Source organism: Apodemus sylvaticus, chromosome 15, assembly GCF_947179515.1.
Source record: "Apodemus sylvaticus chromosome 15, mApoSyl1.1, whole genome shotgun sequence".
Classification (NCBI taxonomy): Eukaryota; Metazoa; Chordata; class Mammalia; order Rodentia; family Muridae; genus Apodemus; species Apodemus sylvaticus.
The window spans coordinates 64690616-64714716 of NC_067486.1; the positions used below are offsets into that span (position 1 = coordinate 64690616).

The window sequence follows — 24101 nt, forward strand, 5'->3', positions numbered from 1 at the left end:
CCCCACCAGCAGTGGAGAAGTGTTCCTCTTTCTCCACATCCTCGCCAACACCTGCTGTCTCCTGAGTTTTTGACCTTAGCCATTCTGACTGGTGTAAGGTGAAATCTCAGGGTTGTTTTGATCTGCATTTCCCTAATGACTAATGATGTTGAACACTTCTTAAGGTGCCTCTCGGCCATCCAAATTTCTTCAGGTGAAAATTCTTTGTTTAGATCTGTACCCCATTTTTTAAATAGGGTTATTTGGTTCCCTGAAAATAAGCATTTCTATATCTATTAACTATTCTTTGAAGATACAGTTTTTAATGGCTACTGTTTCAGCACACGAGCCTGTGAAACTGTATTAAATAGCCCTCCACTGGATTTTAAGTGTCTTGATTTTGTTGTGAACCACACTCTAGCTAATACCCTTGTATTTACATCTTTGTTCACATATATATTTTTACAGGACACATTTGTAGAACGGGAATTGAATGTTTATTTTTATAACTTTAAAAACATAGAACTAAATTCAATAACATTGTTTGAGAGTTATTATTTTCCAGTTCTATATGTGTACATATAGAATCAAAAGCCCCAGTGAAGCAAACACATTCATCAAGTAGGGAGTCTAATGCCCAAAACTGTGTTTATATTTCCAGGCATTTTCAGACGAATTTGACAAAAGGAGTAATGGCAATCCTAGTGACAAAAGTCCCAAGGCTGAAGACACACAAGGTTCAGTAAAGCTTTTATGTTGATCAGTGATTTCTTGTTACTAAGTAGCTGTTCAATGACAGGTAGAGGATGACAGCAATATTTTTTCTGATAAGTCAGACTATGGAACACGTTAAATTATATTCCATACATGTGAGTATAAAAGACATTGGCCTATTCATAGCATTTGGGGCAAAAGGGAAGGTGGATTAACTATATATTCTATGCAGTAGGATATTTAAATTACCAAGGAGTCTACTACCTCCAGTGGATAATGTGATATGTGTTTTCCAAGAGACAGAGTAAGAGACAGAACAAAGCAATAATTCTCTCAGCAAATGGTTTGCTGTTTTTGAGGTTATCTTGTTTGGGGTTCACTGAAACTGTGTTTCGAAATGAGGTTTTGCTATGTTGCCCAGGATGGTCCCACACTCTTACTAAGCTCAAGAGATCCTTCTGTTCAGGTCCAGGCCCAAGCCATAGTGAAAGATAACCAGTACAGAGACAGGGTGGCCTGCAACCCAAATTACTCTTGCTTCTGCTGGCTTGGTGACTGACTGCTTTTTGTTTCCTGGGCAGGTATCTATGGGAGTCTTTCCAGCCCTACTTTAGGAGTACATGAAATGAATATTGGCCCAATCCTCTTCCAAGTGGCCACTGGGAACATCATCAAAGAAGTGGCAGATGTGATTGTCAATTCAACAGCACACCCGTTTAATATCAAATCAGGTATTTCACCGAGACAGAATAAGCATCACGTTGTAAATCAGTGTGCAGATTCTATAAAGAAAAGTTTCTGTAACCAAATGGATTTGTTGCCCTGGGGTTGCTCATGTCAATTAATAGCTTTAAATCTATTTAAAGCTATTTCAACTAGCTTTCTTTTCTTTTCTCTTTTTTTCCTTTTTCTTTTTCATGACAGGCTTTCCTGGAACTTGCTCTGTAGACCAGGCTGGCCTCAAACTCACTGAGATCAGCCTGTCTCTGCCTCCCAAATGTTCTAATTAAAAGCCTGCATTTATTCTTACAAATGGCAACATTTTTGAAACTTTCTCTTTATCAGTAATTCCCAGGTGTGGGACTGCTCTATGATGGGATATGTTGAGATACAAAGACTCTCTTTCCGGTCAAGTTACCATCTTGATTTTCTCATGTAGGGGTCTCCAAAGCAATTTTGGAAGGTGCAGGACGAAATGTGGAACAAGAATGTTCTCAATTGGGTGAGGAACAATGCTCCTCCTCTTCTTCTTCTTCTTCTTCTTCTTCTTCTTCTTCTTCTTCTTCTTCTTCTTCTTCTTCTTCTTCTTCTTCTTCTTCTTCTTCTTCTTCTCCTTCTCCTTCTCCTTCTCCTTCTCCTTCTCCTTCTCCTTCTCCTTCTCCTTCTCCTTCTCCTCCTCCTCCTCCTCCTCCTCCTCCTCCTCCTCCTCCTCCTCCTCCTCCTCCTCCTCCTCTCCCCTCCTCCTCCCCCCCATGCTCCCCTCCTCCCCCCATCCTCCTCCTCCTCCCCGCCTCCTCCTCCTCCTCCTTCTCCTCCTCCCCTCCTCCTCCTTCCTCCTTCTCCTCCTCCTCCTTCCTCCTCCTCCTCCTCCTCCTCCTTCTTCTTCTTCTTCTTTTTTTTTTTTTTGGCTTTTCTCTGTATAGCCCTGGCTGTCCTGGAACTCATTCTGTAGACCAGGCTGGCCTCAAACTCAGAAATCCACCTGCCTCTGCCTCCTAAGTGCTGGGATTAAAGGTGTACACCACCACTGCCCGGTGCAATGCTACTTCTTGGTTACAGACTGTGAAGGGGAAGATTGAATATGGGTGGCTTTAAGGAAACCCAGGAAGGTCTTGGGGCTGGGGAAACAATGTATTAATATTAAGATCATATATTTTATTAAAGAATTAATTAAAAGCATAAAGTCATCTCAGAGTTAAGAGAAATTAAGTCATAGAATTTCACTATACATAGCAGCATCTCAAGAGCTTTTCATTCATAAAATGTTTCCTCTCCAGATCAGAAATCTTGCTTTTTCAAAGAGTAGGTTTGACATCTGATTCTGAATCTGTTTTATGTTTCACAGCTCAACAGGGTAACCATGAGTATATAGTCACTGGAGGTGGATTATTGAAGTGTAAGAATATTATTCATGTTGATGGTGCGAATGATGTCAAGAAATCAGTTTCTTGTATTTTGGAAGAATGTGAACAACGGAATTACTCATCCATTTGCTTACCAGCTATTGGCACAGGTTCGTAGCCACAGGCTCTTAAGGCTCAATCCCAGCATTGTCCACTTCCACATGGGTTTGGTCCTCACTGAATCTGCGTGATGACAGTAACATCTTGCTGAGGTTCTCTCTCTCTCTCTCAATCTCTCTCCCCCCTCTCCCTGGAAGGCGGCGGCTAGGGAGAAGTGTTGGTGATTGGGGGATAGCAGCAGAAGGCCAGGTGACAGTGGTGGTAATTTATAGGCTCAGTAGTACTGATGGAACAACATTTAAACATCTGAGGCTGACAAGAATGCCCAACAAGAAACTCTGACCTCTTTTAACTCTTAACTGTATATATGTATAGAAAGACAGATATACATTTGGTAATTAATTCCTGCTAGCAGCAGCAGATAATTAAATAAAGGACTAATTGTTAGAAAACCCCTCCAACAATTAGCAGCCTCACTGGCCAGGTGAGAAGAAGGCTTGGTGCAGTGAAATTTCTGTGAACCAGAAAAAGAAAGTCATGCTCACAGAAAGAAAAACGTTTACACAAGCAAATATGCACACACACACACACACACTCAAAAATACATCCATGTCAGGCCTAGTTGCTGTCTCGTCCACTTCATAAGTATTTTTGCATACCTACACACAGACAAACATATATTTAGTGTATGGATCGATAGGGGAGAGCCCCCCAAGCAAATGACTTTATTTCTTTTCTCTGGCCTTTTTATAACTTCTTACACAAAAGTTCTTCAGAAAATTACCTCATAGATAAAATGTTACACAAAAAGGGGAGTTACAGAAGTATCAAAGCAGTGTTTTATTCTCTCAGCTCATTATAAGTTCAAAGCAACAGTTTCTCATAGCCTTGGTTTATCATAGTGCACACCTGTGGCTTCATCCTTGGACCTGACCTAGAATAAATATTTTTCCTTGATGACCTATTTGTCTCAAGTCTATTTCTCTTTTTAGTGTAACTATGAAAGCTTGTGTATTACTTATTATGCAGCCTTTACTTACTATTTATTCTATGAGGAATGGGCACATTCTATTCTTGATCCTAACTATATTACATCTTTCTAGCTAAACAACAAAAGTCATCTCCTAAACCTTTCTTCCTAAGAATATTTGAATCAAATCAGGAATCCTATAAAATTAGTAATTCACCTAAATAGCATTAATTCATGAAAGTTCTTTATGTTAATCTGCAGAAAGTCTGCTCAATAGGATGGGCAAATGCCCAGGGATTATTGTATTAATTTAACAGTGACAGGAAAGGCATATCAGTCGCAAGAAGCCACCCTGAGATAAAGTCTCTTGGGACCTTGCCTTTCAGAATTCACCCATCTTAGGCCATGCAAAAAGGTGAATCACCACTAGGAAGGCCACTATCTAGCTTTAGCCTTTCCTAAATGGATCCTGACAATGCCTCCCCTAGGAACAGACACTTCACTCACTCCAAGGTCCCCCAACCCACTAGGGAATGAGCAAAGCCTGTTCTTCATGTTGTGTTTTACCCCCAACCATAAAAGTATTTTCATTGCTACTTCGTAATTTGTGATTTTGCTACTGTTAGGCATTGTAACAAAACTGGTCCAGACCTACATGTTGAGGTCTACAAGCTTAGTCAAAGGTATCTACTGTCATTTTCTGCCATGGTGTTGGGCGTCATCAAATGGATAATCCAAGTGTGCTCTCAAGCCAGCTTGCCCAGGGGACTATTAGATTGCTTGTCATGTGACTTTGCCAGCTGTTATTCACTTTGGGGCTCACCTATGAGTAGAAAGGGACTTTTCACCATCTTACCTACCTGATGGCTTTCAGGGCTTGAGAAACAAGATCTGGAACATGCTGAAGACAGGTGTGATCTACTCGTAGATCAGCTTTGAATCCTTCTGGGCAGCTAAAACTGGACTGAGTATGGGGAAGAAAGATATCCCGGAGGCTTAGGATAACTAACACACCCAGAGTTACAGATTATAACAAGAATTATAGATTATTACAGTTGTGGGTGCCTTAGGAAAATCAGGTGCCCAGAATTAGCTGGAAGAATGCAGACTCATGATCAAGCAGAGGCAGGAATAGATTGTCCCTCTAAGGATCATGTTGTTTCAAGATGTGCTAGCTCTTCTTTTTCCTTTTATGATCTTTTGAGGACACTAGTAAATCAAGGGGGAAAAGGTCACCCAGGCTCTGTAATGGAAAGCAAGTGACCCTGGGAGCCAGATCAGCTGATGAGGACAGATGTCACAAATTTCAGGTTGTGTTTTAGGGTCTTTTGCTGGGGTGTTGGCCTATGAACAGCATGGAACAAAACCTCCTCTCCAGTGTACTTAGGACTTCAAATTATTTGCTGATGTAATAATAGAAGTCTACATTGATTATGGTGGGAGCAGGCATTTTTATTTCCTGTAACAACTAGAATTCCTTGTTTATGCTGCAGCCTTCTGCAAGTGGATTTTAACCTTGATGTTTTTAAAAATGTTCTTTTTTGAAGGAAATGCTCAACAGGACCCAAATGTAGTAGCGAAAGCGGTACTAGATGCCATTGAAGAATTTGTCCAGAAAAAATCAGTGCAGGCCGTGAAGAGAGTTAAAGTTGTTATCTTCCAGCCCCATATTCTGCAATTTTTTTATAACAACATGAAAGAAAGAGAAGGCTCTCCAACTCCTCCCAAGCAGTCAGTGGTGTCTAAGATTGCCTGTGAGTTGTTAGCTTTTATGAAATACATATTCCTAACCTTGATATTGAAGGGAGTGAAAGAAACATTAATTTCCATTTTCTTTTTAGCCTTTCTTGGCTTTTCCAAGCCAGCTTCCCCCCAAAAGAATACCCTGGTTTTGGAAAAGAAAATAGAGGTCACAGTTTTCCAGGTATGTGGTTCAGGTGTAGTTAGTGTGGACAACACAATCTCCTGGCTAAAGAATCTGATTACCAAAGAGCAACTTTCCTACACCAATAACGATGAGTGTGTCAGAGACTTTGACATCGAGGAGTACAAAAAACTGAATGAGATGCAGAAGAGGCTGAACATCACCATTGACCTGAACCAGAAGATACCCTCGATTGAAGTTTCGGGAATTAGCAGGGATGTGGTAGAAGCTAGAGATGAGATTGACAGCATGATCAAGAACATTCGATTGGCTAAGGAAAAGGAAAGCCAGGCAGACTATGTCTCTACGTATGTGGAATGGCAATATATTGATAATAACATCACACAGTGTTTTGACAAAATAGCCAACATGCAGTTGGAGGATGCGTGGAAAGCAAAGCAGAGGAAGACGGTTGTCAAAATTCATAATCAGGATTTCACGGTGGACCTGAGCACAAACACGGCCACGGCTCCCCAAGGACAGAGCTTCACTGTTCAGCGTCTGGTCAAAGCTGAAGGTCAGTGAAATGCTCAAGCATGTCAGCCCCAAATACTCCTGACTCTGAGTTTAACACTATTTTAGAAACACAGCAGCTTTTATTTTGCTTTTGAGACAGTGTTTCATGATGTAGCCATTGCTGGTCTGGACCTGTGTAGTGCAGGCTGGCCTCATTTTTTTTTTATTGGATATATTATTTATTTACATTTCAAATGTTATCCCCTTTCCCAGTTTCCCCCCTCCCAGAAAACCCCTATCCCATCCTCCCCCCCCCTGCTTCTATGACACTGTTCTTCTACCCACCCCACTCCCACCTCCCTACCCTTGAATTCCTCTACACTGGGGCATCTATGGAGCCTTCAAAGGACCAAGGTCCTCTCCTCCCATTGATGCCTGACAAGGCCATCCTCTGCTACAAATACAGCTGGAGCCATGTGTACCCTTTGATTGATGGATTGGTCCTTGTCAGCTCTGTGGTGTCTGGTTGGTTGATACTGTTGTTTTTCCTATAGTTTGCAAACCCCTTCAGCAGGCTGCCCTCATATTCACAGAGATCTGTCTGCTTCTGCCTCCCATGTGCTGGGATTAAAGGCTTTTGACACCATGCCCTGTCACATTAAAATTTCAAATAGATACAATTCAAATAACACTAGTAGAATAATTTTAAAATCTTGGGCTCTGTGTTTCCAGAGTGTACACTATGGCCAGAAAGTATAGCATGGATGCTCAGCTGACCAAGAACAACCATGGATCATAACAACATCGGACCTTGTCCCTGCTCCCATTTCTGCAGCTTAGAAACTTTCTGGAGCCAGTTCTTTTGGGGGAAATGATGGCTGCCCTAGTCAGAAATAGAAAAAATAATAGTTTTAGGAGAAAAGTGGCCTAAGGTTCTCAAAAACACAAAGGCCAAGGAGAGGACAGATATGTTAGTGTTTACTCCCATGTTGTCTTTTCCTTCCTGAGCAAAAGGTTCCTACAGATTCCCTGTCTTCTGTAGACAGTCATTCCTGCCTTCAAACCATAGAAGCTTTTTTTTTTTTTTTGGCTTCCCATAGATGATATTCATCTTCTGTAGGATCAATATGAATGAACCCCACAGATTCTGAGCAGCTCTGGAGGAATGACACACATGTGGCATTCTGCAGCCTGTCCCAGACAAACCCTACCATCCACCCACCCACCTACCTCTTAAGGATGTAGTGAGACAAATGAGACAAACAGACTACCCTACCCTCTGGTGGTGATGAGGTGTTCTGGTTGAAACCCATGCATCTGCAAAGCTGCAGAGACTGCCCAAAGCAAGTTAGGTAATTAATTTGTTAAATTAATCAGGAGAGGTTGAATAGTGAATGATGGTAAGTTAGAGTATGTAGTTGGTTCTCACACCTTAGCATGATCAAAATAGAAGGTGTAGGCTGTAACCCTAGAAAATCTTAACTGGATACATCAAGGGCTTTTCTTCTGGAGGAGGGTGCCTGAGAAATGGGTCCAGGTCTCATACGTATCAAGCAAGAGATCTACCACTGATCTACCTCTTCCTTTGAAGAAGCTTTCTAGTTCATCCTCATACAAATGGTCCATGGTCCACACTTTTAACAAACATCCTTTTAGAAAGATAAGAAATTTCTTGAGTACATGGGGTTATGAGATTGCAATCCAAGAGGGAGGCAGGTTTTTTTTCAAAGCATACTGGAAATCTACATGCGAGCCCTAAACGTCTACTTTGCAGCTGAAATCCCTGCCAATTGGAGTGACATGAAGCAGAAAAAATTGCTTGTGGTGAGTCTGCAAACCAGCGATCCTGAATACAACATGGTGGAAAGTGCCTTCCGTCATTCCTGCTCAAACTTTGTCATAGAGAAGGTGAGTCGGCTGTTGACAAGGAGTTTCCTAATGGTGGCAGTAACTGAAATCGTGATCCTGTATGAGCTCACTCCCGTAATGGGTCTGTAGAGGTGGCCTAGGGGGTCACCTAGGGGGATCTTGTATTGCTCGCACAGAGGACTCCACGTTCCAGGTTCAGATTCTAGATCCATGTCACATAGTTGATGACAGCCTGACAGTGCAGTACCAACACTCTGAAATTATGCTTTTCCTTGAGCTCAGTAGCAATATATTTTTGTTTTAGTTATTCCTCTTCTAGCCTCTGTGAGCACCTGTACCTACATGTGCCAACCCCAAATATATATAAAATCTAAAATTAAAAATAAACCCACTTTCACTTTTTATCATGTTTTTATTACCTAGAATCAGTCAAGTTTGTGTGGCTTGTTCTCTCCCTCCATCTTTACATGGGTTCTGGGGGTTGGATTCAGGTCACCAGGCTTGCAGGGACGGCATCGTTACCTACTGAGACATTTCCTTGGCCCCTGCCATCAATTTTTGAAGGACATTTTTGCTAGGTATAGAATTCTGAATTAGCAGTTATTTTCTTTTAGGCATTTTGAAGAAATGATTTCACTATTGTTGGACATCATTGCTTTATTTTGTATCTCTCTTCTCTCTGGAATCTGTTTCATCAAATCTTTGTCTTCACCTCCCTGCATCTTCTAGTAGCTATTGGTGAGAAAGTAAATTTGACTGGGAGGATGGCTAAGAGCTAATGGCTGACAATACATCCACTAAAAAACAAGTTTAAGATTTATTTTTCTTCCTTCCTTTCCTTCCTCCCTCCTGCCCTTTCTTTTTTCCATGGTGCTGGAATTTGAACCTAGAGTTTCACATAGACTAAGCATTCATCCTTCCACTGAACTATACCACCAAATCTGAAATAATTCTGTGCTGTTTTTAAGAAACTGCTTTTTTAAAATTCTAAATTAAAAAAACTGGAAATTTCAATACAAAAACTTTTACAAGTTGAAAAACTGAGTTAAATGACAAAATTTAAAATGAGTGAATATAATTTTTTTATTTTCAACAGTTGGGTAAATAATAAAAAAGGAGAAATGATATAAAAATACTAAATCATATAAAATATGTGGAAATGTTGAGACTTTGAACTGGACAGTGGTTGTGCCTTTTTTATTTCTCAGATTTTTGATGTTTCAAGACAGGGTCTTACCATGTAGTTCCAGAATGGCCTCTAAGTCATGATCTTTATTCATTAATCCTCTAAGAACTGGGATTAGCACTCAGAGTGTGCTACCACACCCATGGTGGAGGGAAAATTATATATAACTCAGGTAGCAAATTGCTTGCCATGTGATCATGAGAGTCTGAATTCAATTCCTAGACTCCATGTAAAACATCCAAGTGTGATGGTTCATCCTTGTAACCACAGAGCTTCATGGAGAACACAGGTGGATCCCTGGGGCTCCCTGGCCAACCTACCTAACTTGATGAGTTGTCGGCTAGGAAGACCCTTGTCTCTGTGTGGGTCTGTGTGGGGTGTGTGGCTGGCACATGTGGAAGCGAGGGCCATAACTTTGTGGAGTCAGTTCTTCACTTCCAACTTTAGGGATCAAACTCATGTCACCATACACTTACTGAGATGTCTTACCAGTCCCAAAAGATTTTTGAACACAGGACACTCACTTGGCACTGAACTTAATTTATGTTTATGAAAGCCGATGATGCTGTTTTATTTGCCATCACTGGCAAGGGCTCCTGGCACACTTTTCTTTATTAACTTAACAGATTGAAAGGATTCAGAATCCAGCTCTTTGGAGTAGATACCAGGCATACAAAAAAATTATGGATGAAAAGAATGGCAATGTGAGAAATGAGAAGCAGCTCTTCCATGGAACGGAGGCTAGCTCTGTGCCACAGCTCAACAGTAATGGATTTAACCGCAGCTATGCTGGGAAGAACGGTAAGTGTTGGCGTCTGGGAACTGCTACACAAACCACTCAAACACCAATCGCTGTCAAATAGGAATGGTTTATTGAACACCCCACCCCAAGACTGATCTATCAGGTCAGACTTGGGAGCTGACTATGAAACTGAGTCAAGGGTCCTATAGGGCTTTAAAATCCTGAGAGATCTACAAACATCTGTGCCAAGATACTGTACCAATCAGGATTTAGGGATAGGGTACTTCCTTAGGAACATGTCTTTGTTGTACACTTATCCTGCTCCCACTGGTTGGGGTATTCAGCTGTGACATTCATGCCTTAACTTGTCAACCAAGATGTCAGTTACCGTGTACATGTCTCTTTCTGCCATGTAGGATGTCAATTCCAAGGGAGGTCTTGTGAACTTAAAACTTTACTGACCACTACTTAAAATGGAAGTCTTACTCCAAATAGTTGGGGTCCATCCCAGGGGCAGCTTATAAAGGCAAATACTATAAAAAGTTCATACACAGGTATAGGAAGTGCTACTGGGTGGTTGGATAATTACACAAGTCAGTTCTACTGACTTGCATCATGATTGGTTTCCAAGGGCACAGAACATAGCAAGATGTAACCAACTTGGGCATGAGAATGTTTCCTAGTAACAGCAGAAACATATGAGAAAGTTTCCTTATAATATTAGTAACAGCACAAAACGCAGGCTAGCCAGGTAACAGTGACCTAGGCATTACCAGTAAGAACACATATAATCAGCTACTCTAAACAGGATTCTGGCTGGGAGAACACACCCTGGGCACCACGTGGGTTCACTGTACTCCCTCCACCATTGTCAGCCAGACTGGAGCTAATATCAACAGTAAAACTAACATAGTTCACCCCAAGAGCTTGACTGCCCCTTTGAGGAGGAAAATTTAATTTTTAAAAGGAAAAGAACCCAAACAAACTTGTTGATTTGCTTTTTTTCTTTACAGCTACGGCCTATGGGAAAGGAACCTATTTTGCTGTCAATGCTGCATATTCTGCCAATGACACATATTCCAAACCAGATACCAATGGGAGGAAGCATATGTACTATGCGCGGGTTCTCACTGGAAACTACACAAATGGAAATCATTCACTGATTGTGCCTCCTTCAAGGGACCCTCAAAATGTTACTGACTTGTACGACACTGTCACAGATAATGCCTTAAGTCCAAGTATATTTGTAGTGTTCTATGATAATCAAGCATACCCCGAGTATCTTATCACATTTAGGCCGTAACGCTTTGGGGGTGCCTTTCGGAAGACACCGGTGTTATATCTGCTGTAGGATGCATTTTAGCTGTTTTCCTTCTTAAGCTTTCTATAAGAGCACACACACAGTCTTTCTTTGCCATGGACGTGTTTCCACAGCTGCTTCTCCATATTGAAAATGAATCCACTTGAGAACCAATCACTTGAGAATTTAAAACAGGTAACAGCTGTAACTGTGTTCACACATATGAACCTCAAATCCGTGGAAAGAACAGACTTTTATGTTCTGGAGGGACGGCAACACCTTTCTGCACTTTCAGAAAGCCCCACAGTCTCAGCTACTGCCAGTGGAACCGTGTCAGAGAGCCACTGTGCTGTGGGACACAGTACCTCTGAGCCAATGAGGCTGCCATCTTCCTTGCTGCCAACTGAACAGAATCCAAGACAGAGAACTTGGTTCTTCACTAACAGAGCTGTGTCGTGTGGGTTGGGCTGCTCCAGCCAGGGTTATGTACAAGCTGGGTGCTGGGATGTGGCTCTGGGTCTGTGTGACTGAGCCCCCCAAGGAGAGGCACTGCTCAAGGCCTGGCTTCAATTGCCCGTGGGCCCTTTTAAGGTTGACACCAATATTCGGGCTACCTAAGAAAGAAATGGGATGGTGCCTGCAACCTCTCCACCAGAAGCCTTTCTTCTACTGTGTGAAAACGAGAGTGAACTCTAAGGCTATCGGCGTCTTCCCTGTGGCTGGCCAGCTTGTGATAACTTGAATGCTTTACGTGTAAGTCATTTTGCTAACTTACTAAGTGTCTACTGGATGGGGATTATTTCTTGTGGTGCCAGAGATGACCCAGGGCCTCACACAAGCCAGGCAAGTACTCTACCACTGAACTACATCCCCAGCCCTCTTCCTGTGTTGAAGCAGGATTCCACTAAGTTGCCCTGGCAGGGTTTGAACTCATTTATCTTCCTGCACTGGCTACTTATTGGAGGGGGAGGGGCATCTGTGCTTAAGTTGTTTTTAATTTCCTCCTGTACATTTCAGACTCAATGCCATTTATTGAGTGCCTGGACCTTATTTATCAGGTAGTGTAAGAGGTGTGTTCACATACATGATTTTATTCCCATAAAAAGTGCACTGTAAGAATGAATTCATTGTTTCAAGGCTTAGGAACATGCTTAGGTACAAGAAATGTCCTTGCCTGAGGTCACCAAGGCAGGAACCGCAGAGCCAGCCACCTGAGTCTTGGTGTTGAGCCCTCACTATACCCACCACAGAGCCTGGCCTTCACATAAGCGTGTGCTGCTTTGAGAGTTATCTCAAGATGATCTGTGAGGCTAACCCTGATTTCCGTGGCTTTCTCCCTTCTGGAATTGGTGGCCACTCGCCCCTCTATTGGGCATTTTCTAGGCCATGGAGCTAGTGCTGTGTAATGTTCCCAGTTTGGGTGTTGGGGAAATTTAGGTGCAGGTTCCTACCATAGGTACCCCCAGTGGAGTTCAGGCAGAGAGAGGGGCCCCATCGTTGTTTCATCGACACTGAGGCTGCTGTGTCTTAAGTGGACTGGTAGACACTGTGGCTTGGGAGGTGGCTTCCTCAGTACTGGCACCAAGGATGGCCTGAAGAGAGGGAGGCTTGTTTCCATTTGCTTTTGTTCTCCAGTGGTTTGTTAACTCAAGGCAAGGCTGAATAGTAGTGGGATGTTACACTGAAGGGTAAAGACCCAGGCAACAAATGTTACAGTCACTTTCAAAGGAAACATGTCATTGCCATTTTCTTCACTTCCTAGTAAAGTTACATAATTACACAATCAGTGTCTCTTGGTGGAATCATTTTTCTCCTGAAGGGCAAACATAGGAGCAGCTCAATGACATATAGTGGCCACTGCTGATAGAAAGTCACAACCAAATAGGGACTCTTAAGGTGCTAACGTTAAGTTGGGAATTACTGGAAGGGCACATCGCGGGTAAGGTTCAGAAAGTCTCCAATGAGCAGGGAGCCTAGATCCAGTGACAGGTCTTGATAGCTCACTGTAGGCCACACAACCCTTTGTTCCTTGGTCACCTGAGGGACACTCCATGCTATCTAGAGTCTCCTTTCTCCAAGCACCTCAAAGACACCAACAGCCCTGACACCAGGACTTTGGGACCCAGGTGCTTTTGCGTTTGTAGTCCCTTAGTGCATACATATCATTAAAACCCAAACTCAGGCTCCACCGAAGCCACTCAGCCCTGTAGTTCTTTGAGTCAGGCAACGGCTCAGGTCTCCGCTGCCTGGCAGACATCTGCTGTGGCGGTTGTGGCTCTGATGCTGCAGCAGGCTCCGGATGGCTGGAGCTCTGGAGGAATTTAAGAAGCTTTTATTCATGTGCGTGTCATAGAAGATGAACGCACCCTCTTCTACTGTGAATGAAGAGCCTGATGCTCAGTTAGCAGTTAGCCAGCTGCGGGATTTAGCAGCAGATCCACTAAATAGAAGAGCCATCGTCCAGGATCAGGGATGTTTGTCTGGCCTTATTTATGGACCATCTAAACTCCCGCCGTTCACTCGGCTTTGCTTGCGCTCCGATACTTGGCTGCATGCGGTGCCAACAGGGAAAAGATGAAGGGAGAACTGGGGGTGTTGCTGAGCTTGCATCCAGAAGACAACTCCAGGAGAAACAAAACCCCAGAAATCTATGACATTCTTCAATCCTCTAGTATGGCTGAGGGTGATAGTTTTAATGAAATGAAGTCATGGAGAAGGAAAGCTCAGCTTTTTCTGGGAACTACTAACGCATGCACCAAAACAATAGTTTTACACATAGGCAGTCTTGATGATGTCTCAGAGATCTATGAGAAGAGGCTTTGTTAAAATTAGAGGTGTTGCTGGGCAGTGGTGGCACGTGCCTGTAATCCCAGCATTTGGGAGGCAGAGGCAGGCAGATTTCTGAGTTCGAGGCCAGCCTGGTCTACAGAGTGAGTTCCAGGACAGCCAGGGCTATACAGAGAAACCCTGTCTTGAAAAACCAATAAACAAACAAACAAACAAACAAACAAACAAATAAATAAATAAATTAAAGGTGTTATCAGCTTTTTTTTTTTAAAGGTTTATTTATTTTAGGTAAGTACACTGTAGCTGTCTTCAGATACTATTTCTTCTTACTCCACTCCCTTGCTGTAACTGTTTTCTGGGGTGTGAAAAGACAACCCAGAAGAGAGGGGCAGATCTCATTACAGATGATTGAACCATCATGTGGTTGCTGGGATTTGAACTCACGACCTTTGGAAGGGCAGTCGTCGCTCTTAACCACTGAGCATCTCTCTAGCTCTAGCTTTATTTTTCAAATGGCTGTTCAAAGATGCGTTGTGCCAATCCATTCAGGCTTGAAAGCAGAGGCTTTGGCATCAGCAATAGCATCAACCAAGGTCATAAGGCTCAGCGGGTTGTGAAAAGCCAAAGTGGGGAAGAGGTGCTACTCCCCTTTCAGGATGCCCCCGTGGAAGTGGACGGAAACTCAGAGCTACCTGACTGGAGGCCAGAGGATGAGAGTCCCACAAAGGAACAGGACAAGGCAGTGTCCCGGGTTGGGTCACACCCTGGAGGTGGGGCTAGCTGGTGGAGCATAGCTGCAAACTTTTTTTTTTGATTTGTTTTTTTCGAGACAGAGTTTCTCTGTATAGCCCTGGCTGTCCTGGAACTCACTCTGTAGACCAGGCTGGCCTCGAACTCGGAAATCCACCTGCCTCTGCTTCCCAGAGTACTGGGATTACAGGCGTGTGCCACCACCCCCCGGCCAGCTGCAAACTTTTTATCCAGCTCATTTTACTTGTGACTTCAATTTGGGGCTCAAGGACTGTGCAAATGAACAGGGGGACAGCTTTCCATTGGTCAAGTGCAATTTGCAATAAATTATCATGGAAACTTCTAGATTACATGACTACGTAGACAGCATTTTACATCTTATTGGACATTTTCTGCACATAACAGGTCAGGTTTGTTTATGAAGGTATTTTGGTATTGTTTTCCTTTGCTTGATTGCCTCACATTTTGTTTTGAAAAACATGGGTCCACCGTTAAAACCAAATATATGTGTAGCTTTATATTTTGTTTTACAGCAACATGTGATTAGAAAAACTTAATTTCTTCTCAAGCCTCAGGAGACTTCTAAAAAAGTTTTACATAGCTCAAGTTGTGCATGAATTACCAAATATATATTTTTTTCAGCTTTTCTTTATGAATGATATATGACATGTGCTTTGGTACCCTTCTCTGAAAGTTGGAAATATACCTGCTTAGGTCCTTTCTGTGCCTTTTTTACTTTGCCAACCATGTTTTATAGAAAAGACATTAGCAACGACATTTTGCAAATGGAATTATGTTCATCTGAACATAGAAGTACCTAAAAAGAAGAAAAAAAAAAACCTCTACTAAAAACTGTGCAGTCTTCCTCACTGTAATCTAATAAGATTGCTGTAGGCCAGTTAAAACACAGGAACACCAGCAGCCGTAAAGTGCTTCTGGAAGGTTTTGAATGTGGCCACGCCTGGCTCTGTTGACTCCTGCTCACTTAGGTTAGGTTAGAATCAAGGCCACTGTGATGTTTGAGCAGCAGATGGTCTCTTGGCCTTACTCTATGGTGACACTGTATCCAGCTAGAGAAAAGTAATAGTTCAAACAACCGACAAACTTGAAGATGAAAATGAAATTGGGTGCTTATGATGTCACCTTGGCCAGGCTGAAGTCAGATATCAGCTGCCTGGCATGTGCCCATCCCAGAGATGATGCTTCTTAGTGCCTTTTTGTGGTTATTAAGAAAGTACTGCAGTCAATTTGACTAAAATAGGATCCATGTTATTGCTTAGAGAGAAAGAAAGCCAGCAGCACTGGTCACTTATTCTTTCTATCTATCCGGAAAACTGACTTCAGTGAAGGTAAAATATAAGAGATAAGACACTTGTGTTTAAAGCGTTACATGTATGTTATGCTTTAAGATTCTAAAATATTTGAAAACAATTTTTTAAAAAAAAATTTGGTTTTTTTTGAGACAGGGTTTCTCTGTATAGCCCTGGCTGTCCTGGAACTCACTCTGTCGACCAGGCTGCCCTCGAACTCAGAAGTTCATCTGCTTCTGCCTCCCAAGTGCTGGGATTAAAGGCACCACTGCCTTGCTACAAAGTTCATTTTCTGTTTCAACAGGTTTTTATTTTATTTTGCATTGTCACACACTTATTTAAAAACTACAGCCCTTTTGGTAGTAATGGCCCACATCAGTTGTTATTTCCGACTCATGTGTGTGTCTAGGTGTTCTTCTAGGACTTTCAGAGAACTCAAGGCAACTATAATGGCAGTTTTCAAAATATATCGTAAAATAAGAAAAGATAATAAAAAAACAAACAAACCCTAAACTCTGGTACTGGAGAGATGGCTCAGCGTTTAAGAGCACTGCTCTTGTAGAGGGCCTGTGTTTGGTTCTTATCACCCACATGGTAGCTTATGGCCACCTGTAACTATAGATCCAGGGAGCCAATGCCCTCTGACCTCTGAGGGAACTGCACACATGCGCACATTGATACATGCAGGCAAACATTCTCACACATTAAGTAAAAACAAATATATTTTTTTTAAAAATCCAGACTACACAACTATACTACTATATTCATGGATGTATTAAAATAAACAAACAAAAAAGCCCCAAAACTAAAACATTTTTTATGGAGCCCTAAAAGGGAACAGCTCATGAACTGTGCTTATCATGCTGATGCCAGGACCTCATAATTGATCTCTACAAAATAAGGGACTCATCTCCCACCACCCACTTTTATGGAAATTGTTGCAGGATATTTTCTGAAGAAAAAACAAACAAACAAACAAACAAACAAACAAACAAAACCCAGTTTCTAGTTGTGGTGTGGTTCAGCCCTTAGTGCATGTTTCTAATCCCTTTCAATGGAGAATACCCTTAGTACTCACCTTTAATCTCAAACAATGAAGGTAAAGTAAGTTTGTAGAAGGAGGCAGCCATGTTTGAAAGTGATTTCTAATTGAGTGGCAAAGTGATAATCAGAGACTTGACAGAGTGAATAAGAATATGAGAGAGAGGAAAGGGCTGTGCAGAGAGAAAACAAGCTACAGGGAACGAGCCAGAGAATGAGAAGGAGCCAGAAGATCAGAACAGATTGCCAGAGTTAGTTTGAAGCTAAGCAGAGCAATTCAGGAGAACCTTGAGAGAATTCAGATCGGATCAGTCAGCCTGAAGAAGGGTTTAAGCCAGAAAGCAGAAAGAATTAGGAAGGGGTGAGCTTATTTAGCAGTAAGTCTGAGAGGCTGAAAACACTGTAGGCCTAGATTTGATTGTAGAGTCTAGAATCTCCCAGGACTAGACCAAGGTTAGTAGACTGAGGCAGTGAACCTCTAAGTCAACAGGAGTATAAAAGATACTTTAACACGAACCCTTCCCAGGTCTTTGTATAACACTACCATTCCTTCTCACAGAACGAAAGACTTCCTACAGAAGACTTTTCTGAGCTTCCCAGCTTCTCTGAGTCCAATCTATATTGAGTCTATTCTGTAACAACCCTATGGTCTCAGAGAAACTAAAACTCTTGAGAAACTTAGGTTTTCCTGAGAAGTATTGAAACTGAAATGCTTGAGTTCCTTTAAGATCAGAGGAAAACTGCCTTCCTTTATTAGCGTCTGTAACAACAGAGGCGCTGCAGCCTACCAGAACTGCCGGAACAGGATGCCCAAGCGATACAGGATGCTGGGGCGACTCTGCAGCTATTCCCTTCCACCCCATTTCAGAGGACCTCAGCCTTTCAGACTGCTTCACAGCTGAGTCACACATAACAAACGAAGATTAACCCAAAGAAAATGAGGGCTGATTCTGTGGCAGAGGTAAGTCTAAGATCAGAAAACTGAGCTGTGGCCATAGCACGCTTGGTCCCAATGCCACAAATGGAGCATGGCCCAAGGCCTGTGGAAGAAGCAGTAGCACAACTCTATCCTCACAGAGTTATGCTGTGCTGTGGGTTGCAGCCCCTCTGGGTACAGACTCTTTCACAGGAATCACCTAAGACTCGGCAAACTCAGAGACCTCTGAAGGCTAATAGGAAAAAACCCAGAAAGATACTAGCCATGCAGGCTAGTAATGTCCATGTGTCTGTGTGTGCCTGTTGGGTCAGTACTCCCTTGTAAACATGAGACTGACCACACCAGTATCCCTTCTATCTCCTCTCTTCTTGGGTCATTTGCTTGTATTGTAATGCTAAATACTGCCCCCATGGCCTGTGGTCCCCAGGGATGAGAGTCTGCACTACCCAAATGACAAATCCAAGTGCTCCTCCCTGAATGAAGAATTGGTGAATGAAGAGGCATCTAAGAGGTGTGGTTCTTGGGTTCCTTGATTGAAGTCTCTGTGAGAGAGGGAAAGAGAAAGCAGAGGGGGTTTGGGGAGGGAGAGAGGAAGAGAAAGCCACCATAAGGTGAGTGATTTTGAATACATGGCCATGAGGGCTGGCCAGCAGAGTGACAGCAGCCCAGATAGAACATGGCAAGTTGTAATTCAGGGTTATAGATGGGGAAATAGATTTCAACAGCATAGAAGGTAGATAGATATCTGCCCAACTCTAGTGCTGATTAAAGCTTATCATAAAAATAAAAGTTGTGTCTTTTGTCTGGGAATGAGATGAGCAAAGGCAGGGTAGACACCAGAGCCATAACTGTTTAGTGGTTCAAACATCCCATCAGAATGGAAGTAGCATATATAGCTGAAAAAGAAGCCCAAAATATATAAAAAGCCTTAACTCCATAACATTTGGGGTAACTCTAGCTTTTGGGTTAATAGTCTGTGAGAAATCCAGTAAACTATGTCCTGTTAAAAAAAGTCTTGGCTTTGAGTTTCTTAAACTAGAAAGCTTGCAGCAACATGCTGACTGGGAAAGACGAACATTAGCCAGATAGGCAAATATGCACTGGCCAGTGTAGGGCAGTTCTTCAGGTGGTTTGGGACCAACCCACTGTAAGCAGTGACTGTTGCCTGCGCTGGGCACGTGGCGCTGAGACTGGGAGGAGCGAGCGAGCGAGGCTGTGCAAGGCCTCTGCAGGATGCCCTTCAGGGCCGGGGATCGTTCTTGCCTTCTGTACCTACCATACAGTCTCCACACCCACTGCCACTGCAATCTTAGAGCTGCCACAGACAATGGGAAAAAATGGCCTGGGGGAAGGCCAATAAAAATTTATAAGAACAAGCCAGGCGTGGTGGTGCACAGAGGAGGAAGGATCTCTGTTGAGTTTGAGGCCAGTCTGGTCTACACAGCAAATTCCAGGGAGCTCACACTTAAGAGACCGGCTGAAAAGACCAGATGGAAGAGGAAAAGGAGAGGTCCACAAATATGAGCCAGTTTGGCTACTGAGCACTGTGCAGGAAAGAGGTGACCACGGTGACATTTTATTGGGAAAAGCACATGTATAAATATGTACAAACTCACCACCTGCTGTTCCATCCTTTATTTCAGAATTATACTACTGAGAACCAACCTTGGTAGTACAAACCTGTAATCCTAGCAATTGGGGAGGTGGGCCACAGGATCTTGAATTCAAAACCAGACTAAGATATATATCGAAACCTTGTAAAAACAAACTCAGCCAGGTGGTGGTGGCACACACCTTTAATCCCAGCACTTGGGAGGCAGAGACAGGTGGATTTCTGAGTTCGAGGCCAGCCTGGTCTACAGAGTGAGTTCCAGGACAGCCAGGGCTATACAGAGAAACCCTGTCTTGGAAAAAAAAAACAAAAAACAAAACACCCCCCCAAACTCTCAACCTGGCCAGGAACCCTGATTGGTGTGCTCAGAGGCCAGAAGTGAACCTACTACTATCATTTTGCTAAACGAACATCCGGAGTCCTTTCTAGATGATCCTTCCTCATCAGAGGAGCATCTCTGTACACTGAGTGCTGGCTAACTCAGCCTGGAGAAACGGAGGCAGCGAACGCCTTTGATTCCAGCACTTGGGAAGCAGAGGCTGGTGGATCTCGAGCGTCCAAGACCAGCCTGATATATATACATCTACACTGAGAGTTCCAGGAAAGCCAGAGCTACACAGTTGGATCCAGTTTCAAACCTCCCAGTTCCCCACCAAAGGAAAGGAAAAAGAAGCAGGGAGAAAAGGGCTGGGAGTTTTTACAGGTCAGAGGTCAGGAAGGGATGAGGCAAAACTGTCTTTTGGACTGGATAGGACAGAACCGTTTTTGCCCGTGAGCGTGGCAGCTGTAGTGTGGCTGCCCGCGCAAACCAGTCAATATGGTAACATGGGAACAAGAGCTCCCAAGGCACTATCGATGGCTGCTTCAGGAAGGAAAGTCAGTTTTCTTTAGGGGTACTACAGCCCCTGGGAGGTTAACCAGGGCCAAGTGGATGGTGGATGGCCACACCACGTGCGTATGGGCAGCAGTAACTGGACTCAACAGGGGGTGCGGGAGAGACGTAAATAAATAAAAAAACATCCGGTCTACACACCTAGTCTACACATGTGACACACTCAGAGCAAATAAAACAATCATAAAAAGCAAACACACGTGGATAGCACATTATTTCTAAAAATATATTTTAAAAAGTTATTAAAATGTAGTTAAAAAGTTATTAAAAAGTATCACAAGCTTTTTCCTTGTATCAAAAGCTGGGCCACCATCCTGGTTACTTGTGGATTGACTAGGCAGTCCAGCAAGTCATCTGTGGACACGAAGATTCGAGAAGGCGCCACAGGACACCTCAGGGCTGATGGCTCTGCCTCTGCGCTCGCCCCTTTACTGGCTTGCTGCCTCCTGGCACAGGGCAGGTCTGCAAAGTGTACTCCGTTGCTGCTGACAGATTCTTCACTGTCACCTTCCAGTGCGCCAACTCTATCTTCGGATGCCAGTGTCACAGGGACCAGATCTGGGCCAAACAGGCTAGCAGCCTCCAGCCTCCCAGCCTCTGCTGTGAGGCTAGGGCCGGCCTCCGGCTCTACTTCCATGTGCTCCTGCACACTTGGCTCCTCCCCGTCTGCTCTCAGCGTTTGCATTTCTACTTCTTTAGCTTTTTCACAATGATCAAAAAATGCACAAACAGCACTGTTCAAGTAGCAGCTGTTGACTTCGTGAGATGTTTCCTCGACCTAGGAAGAGGAGAGCCCTTCAGCACCGCACTGGAGCCCAACTGGGCCGACTCACCATGCACACCAAGAGCCGGCCTGGACACTGGAGCATCCTACCTCAGTGGGGTTCAGCCAGGTCTTGGGGTGGTGCGGGTCCTCTGCAGTCTTCAGGGTACACACAAGCATGCGGGTGACTGCCTCTTCCACCCGGGCTAGGTGGTCCTCTTCCTGAGGTAAAAAATTAAAAAGACAAAACCACATTTTCTTATTTGTCTCTGTGCCTCATGATTTAAGAGTTTCTTAGCTGTATGCTCTGTCCACGAATGCCAACCTTGTCACAGAAGGCACCTCGGTGCTGTTGAGAGCACCATAACTCATGTGTGTTCGTTACCACTTGCTATCTATGAGTGTGTAGATCTTAAGAGTGTGTGATCTTAAGAATAAAATTAATTTAGATGACACAGGCCTGTGTACAATGAATGACCTTAGATCATTTTTTCTAATCTTTTCTACTCTTTGATAAGTCCAGATAAAACACCTGGAAGAATGATCCTTATGGAGTTTGAAAAGCGAATCATATGACCGAAGGAGACTCGGCGACTGGTTCTGTGGAAGGGGGGGTGGGTTGTCACACAGGGGCCAGGATTAGATCCCTCAACATGGAGACACATGCCTGTGGCTGAGATGGAGGCCATTCAGAGTCTGACACCTCTAGAACAGACTAGACGGATGGGCTGGTGCCCCTCTGAGGCCAGGCTGGGTTACAGGGAGACCGTGTTTCAGAAAACAAAACAAACAAACAAACAAACAAAAAGTAGCTAAATATCTGAGCACAGCTTAAGATACGAGATAGCCAAAAAATAAATAAATAAATAAATAAATAAATAAATAAATAAATAAATAAAAAAGGATACGAGGTAGCATTACTGATAAAACAGAATTAAAACCAACAACTTCTATTTATTAAAAAACACAGCAAGAGAAAAATTCAAACTAGATGCCTATAACATATATAAACTAAACAGAGACCACTAGGGAATACAGAAAGATTTAGCATACATTAATAAGACAATTTTTTAATGGGCAACAGACACAAAGATAAACATTTTTTAAAAGAGCAATTATTTGACTAACAAATGCCTCAAGTCCTCAGGGACCAAACTTGTACCACTTAAGAATCTGTTTACATGCATACCAATTCTCAGGAAAATTCTCAGAAGAGATGATCGGAACAGCAGCACATTAACAAGTTTCTAGAAAAGACAGTTTCTAGAAAAGACTGGTAAAATCTAGCAAACTACTGAAGTCACGTGAACTCGAATCTAAATAATATACAAACAATCAGTATCCTATAATGCATTAAAAACAGCATATTACAATTAGGTTTTATCTATTTCAGAAAAAAGCATGAATTAGGAAATCAACTGATGTAATTTATACTATCATATTTTTACTGAAGAGAGCTGTGGGGAGCGGAAGAAGCTGTTAACTCGGGCACAGCAGAATCAAGGACAAGAGCTGTGGACCTATGGAGGAAGAGCAAGGCCTTCTGCCTTCCCTGGAGGACAAGACTCAGAGGAAACCGCAGGGCCTTTCTTGAACCCTGTGTGAATGTTGACAGTGTGTGCAGAAAATATCCACCATACCTTTCTCTCCTGCCCCCAAAATTACAGGGGGCTGAAGACTCTCCCACACAGATTAGCTAAATCTGCTCAAACCAACTGTATACCACAAACCTTGCCTTCTGGTTAATCTGCACGTAATGACCCCACCTCCGTGCCAGCTGTATGCAGTAACCCAGACTTCCTGCTCAACCCTATAAATTAAATATGCTGAACTTCCAGTGTGCTGTGGTGGCTGGAATGAAAATAGCCCCCAAGGGCTCATAGGGAGTGGCACTATTAAGGAGGTATGACTTTATTGGAGGCCAGGATGGGCTCTGAGGTTTCAGAAACTCAAGCCAAGCCTTTTGCCACTCTTTCTTCCTGCTACCTTTGGGTCAGGATGTAGAATTCCCTCAGCTGTCTTATCTGCCTGCACGCTGCCATGGTCCTTGCCATGATGATAAGGGACTAAACCTCTGACCTGTAAGCCAGCCCCAATGACATGATTCCTTTATAAGAGTTGCCTTGGTCATGGTATCTCTTCACAGCAATAGGAAGAGTAAGACACCACCTGACCCAGCTTTCTATGCATGTGTCTGCGTGTTTGTCATTTCTTCTTTCTCTCCATGGAAGCTAAGTATAAACATATAATGATATTATATGATCATTCCCACTGATGCTAAAAGGCACTCAATAAAATTCTATATTCCTTCTAGATTTCAAAAAACAACAAAACCCTTGAAACAGCTAATGGTAGATACCAGACATAAAATGTATAGACAATTCAGTCCCACACTTATTAAAGAGAAACCACTACACAGTTGGAAATCACTGTGTCCATTGTCACAACATTTAGGAGTAAAAGGAGGATTCATGCTCAGGTCACTGTGACTTTGCAGCCAGACTGAGCGACATGAGAACACCTCAGAACAAGCAAGGAAATAAAGCATTCATTAGCACTCCCTCTGAAGTCAGGAGACAAAGAGGAGCGTGATCTCCACTGTTTATTACTGACTTAGATGGACTAGTACTGGCCAAGAAATCTCCCCACCAGATACACCCATGGGTCTTCAGTGTTATGTGGAATG

The 24101-nt window shown here is 43.1% G+C and overlaps 2 protein-coding genes and 1 pseudogene across 3 annotated transcripts in view; 2 read left to right on the forward strand and 1 right to left on the reverse strand.

The window, feature by feature from the left end:
• The window catches only part of Parp14 (poly(ADP-ribose) polymerase family member 14), a 35965-nt gene extending 22859 nt beyond the window's left edge, over positions 1–13106 (forward strand). For both annotated transcript variants that reach the window (XM_052158519.1, XM_052158520.1), the window contains exons 9-17: positions 641–716; positions 1275–1424; positions 1853–1915; positions 2759–2926; positions 5394–5600; positions 5688–6287; positions 8001–8134; positions 9908–10082; positions 11037–13106. In XM_052158519.1, coding sequence (XP_052014479.1) covers positions 641–716; positions 1275–1424; positions 1853–1915; positions 2759–2926; positions 5394–5600; positions 5688–6287; positions 8001–8134; positions 9908–10082; positions 11037–11326 — 1863 coding nt within the window. In that variant the 3' untranslated portion in view covers positions 11327–13106. The remainder of the gene's footprint in view (positions 1–640; positions 717–1274; positions 1425–1852; positions 1916–2758; positions 2927–5393; positions 5601–5687; positions 6288–8000; positions 8135–9907; positions 10083–11036) is intronic.
• Positions 13107–13205: 99 nt separating this feature from the next.
• Positions 13206–15580, forward strand: LOC127665902 (armadillo repeat-containing protein 1-like; annotated as a pseudogene).
• A 5284-nt stretch (positions 15581–20864) lies between these two features.
• The window catches only part of Hspbap1 (HSPB1 associated protein 1), a 54666-nt gene continuing 51429 nt past the window's right edge, over positions 20865–24101 (reverse strand). Inside the window, exons 7-8 of the mRNA XM_052158521.1 lie at positions 21527–21637; positions 20865–21430 (exon numbers count right to left, since the gene is read on the reverse strand). Of these exons, the coding sequence (XP_052014481.1) occupies positions 20927–21430; positions 21527–21637 (615 nt within the window). The 3' untranslated portion in view covers positions 20865–20926. The remainder of the gene's footprint in view (positions 21431–21526; positions 21638–24101) is intronic.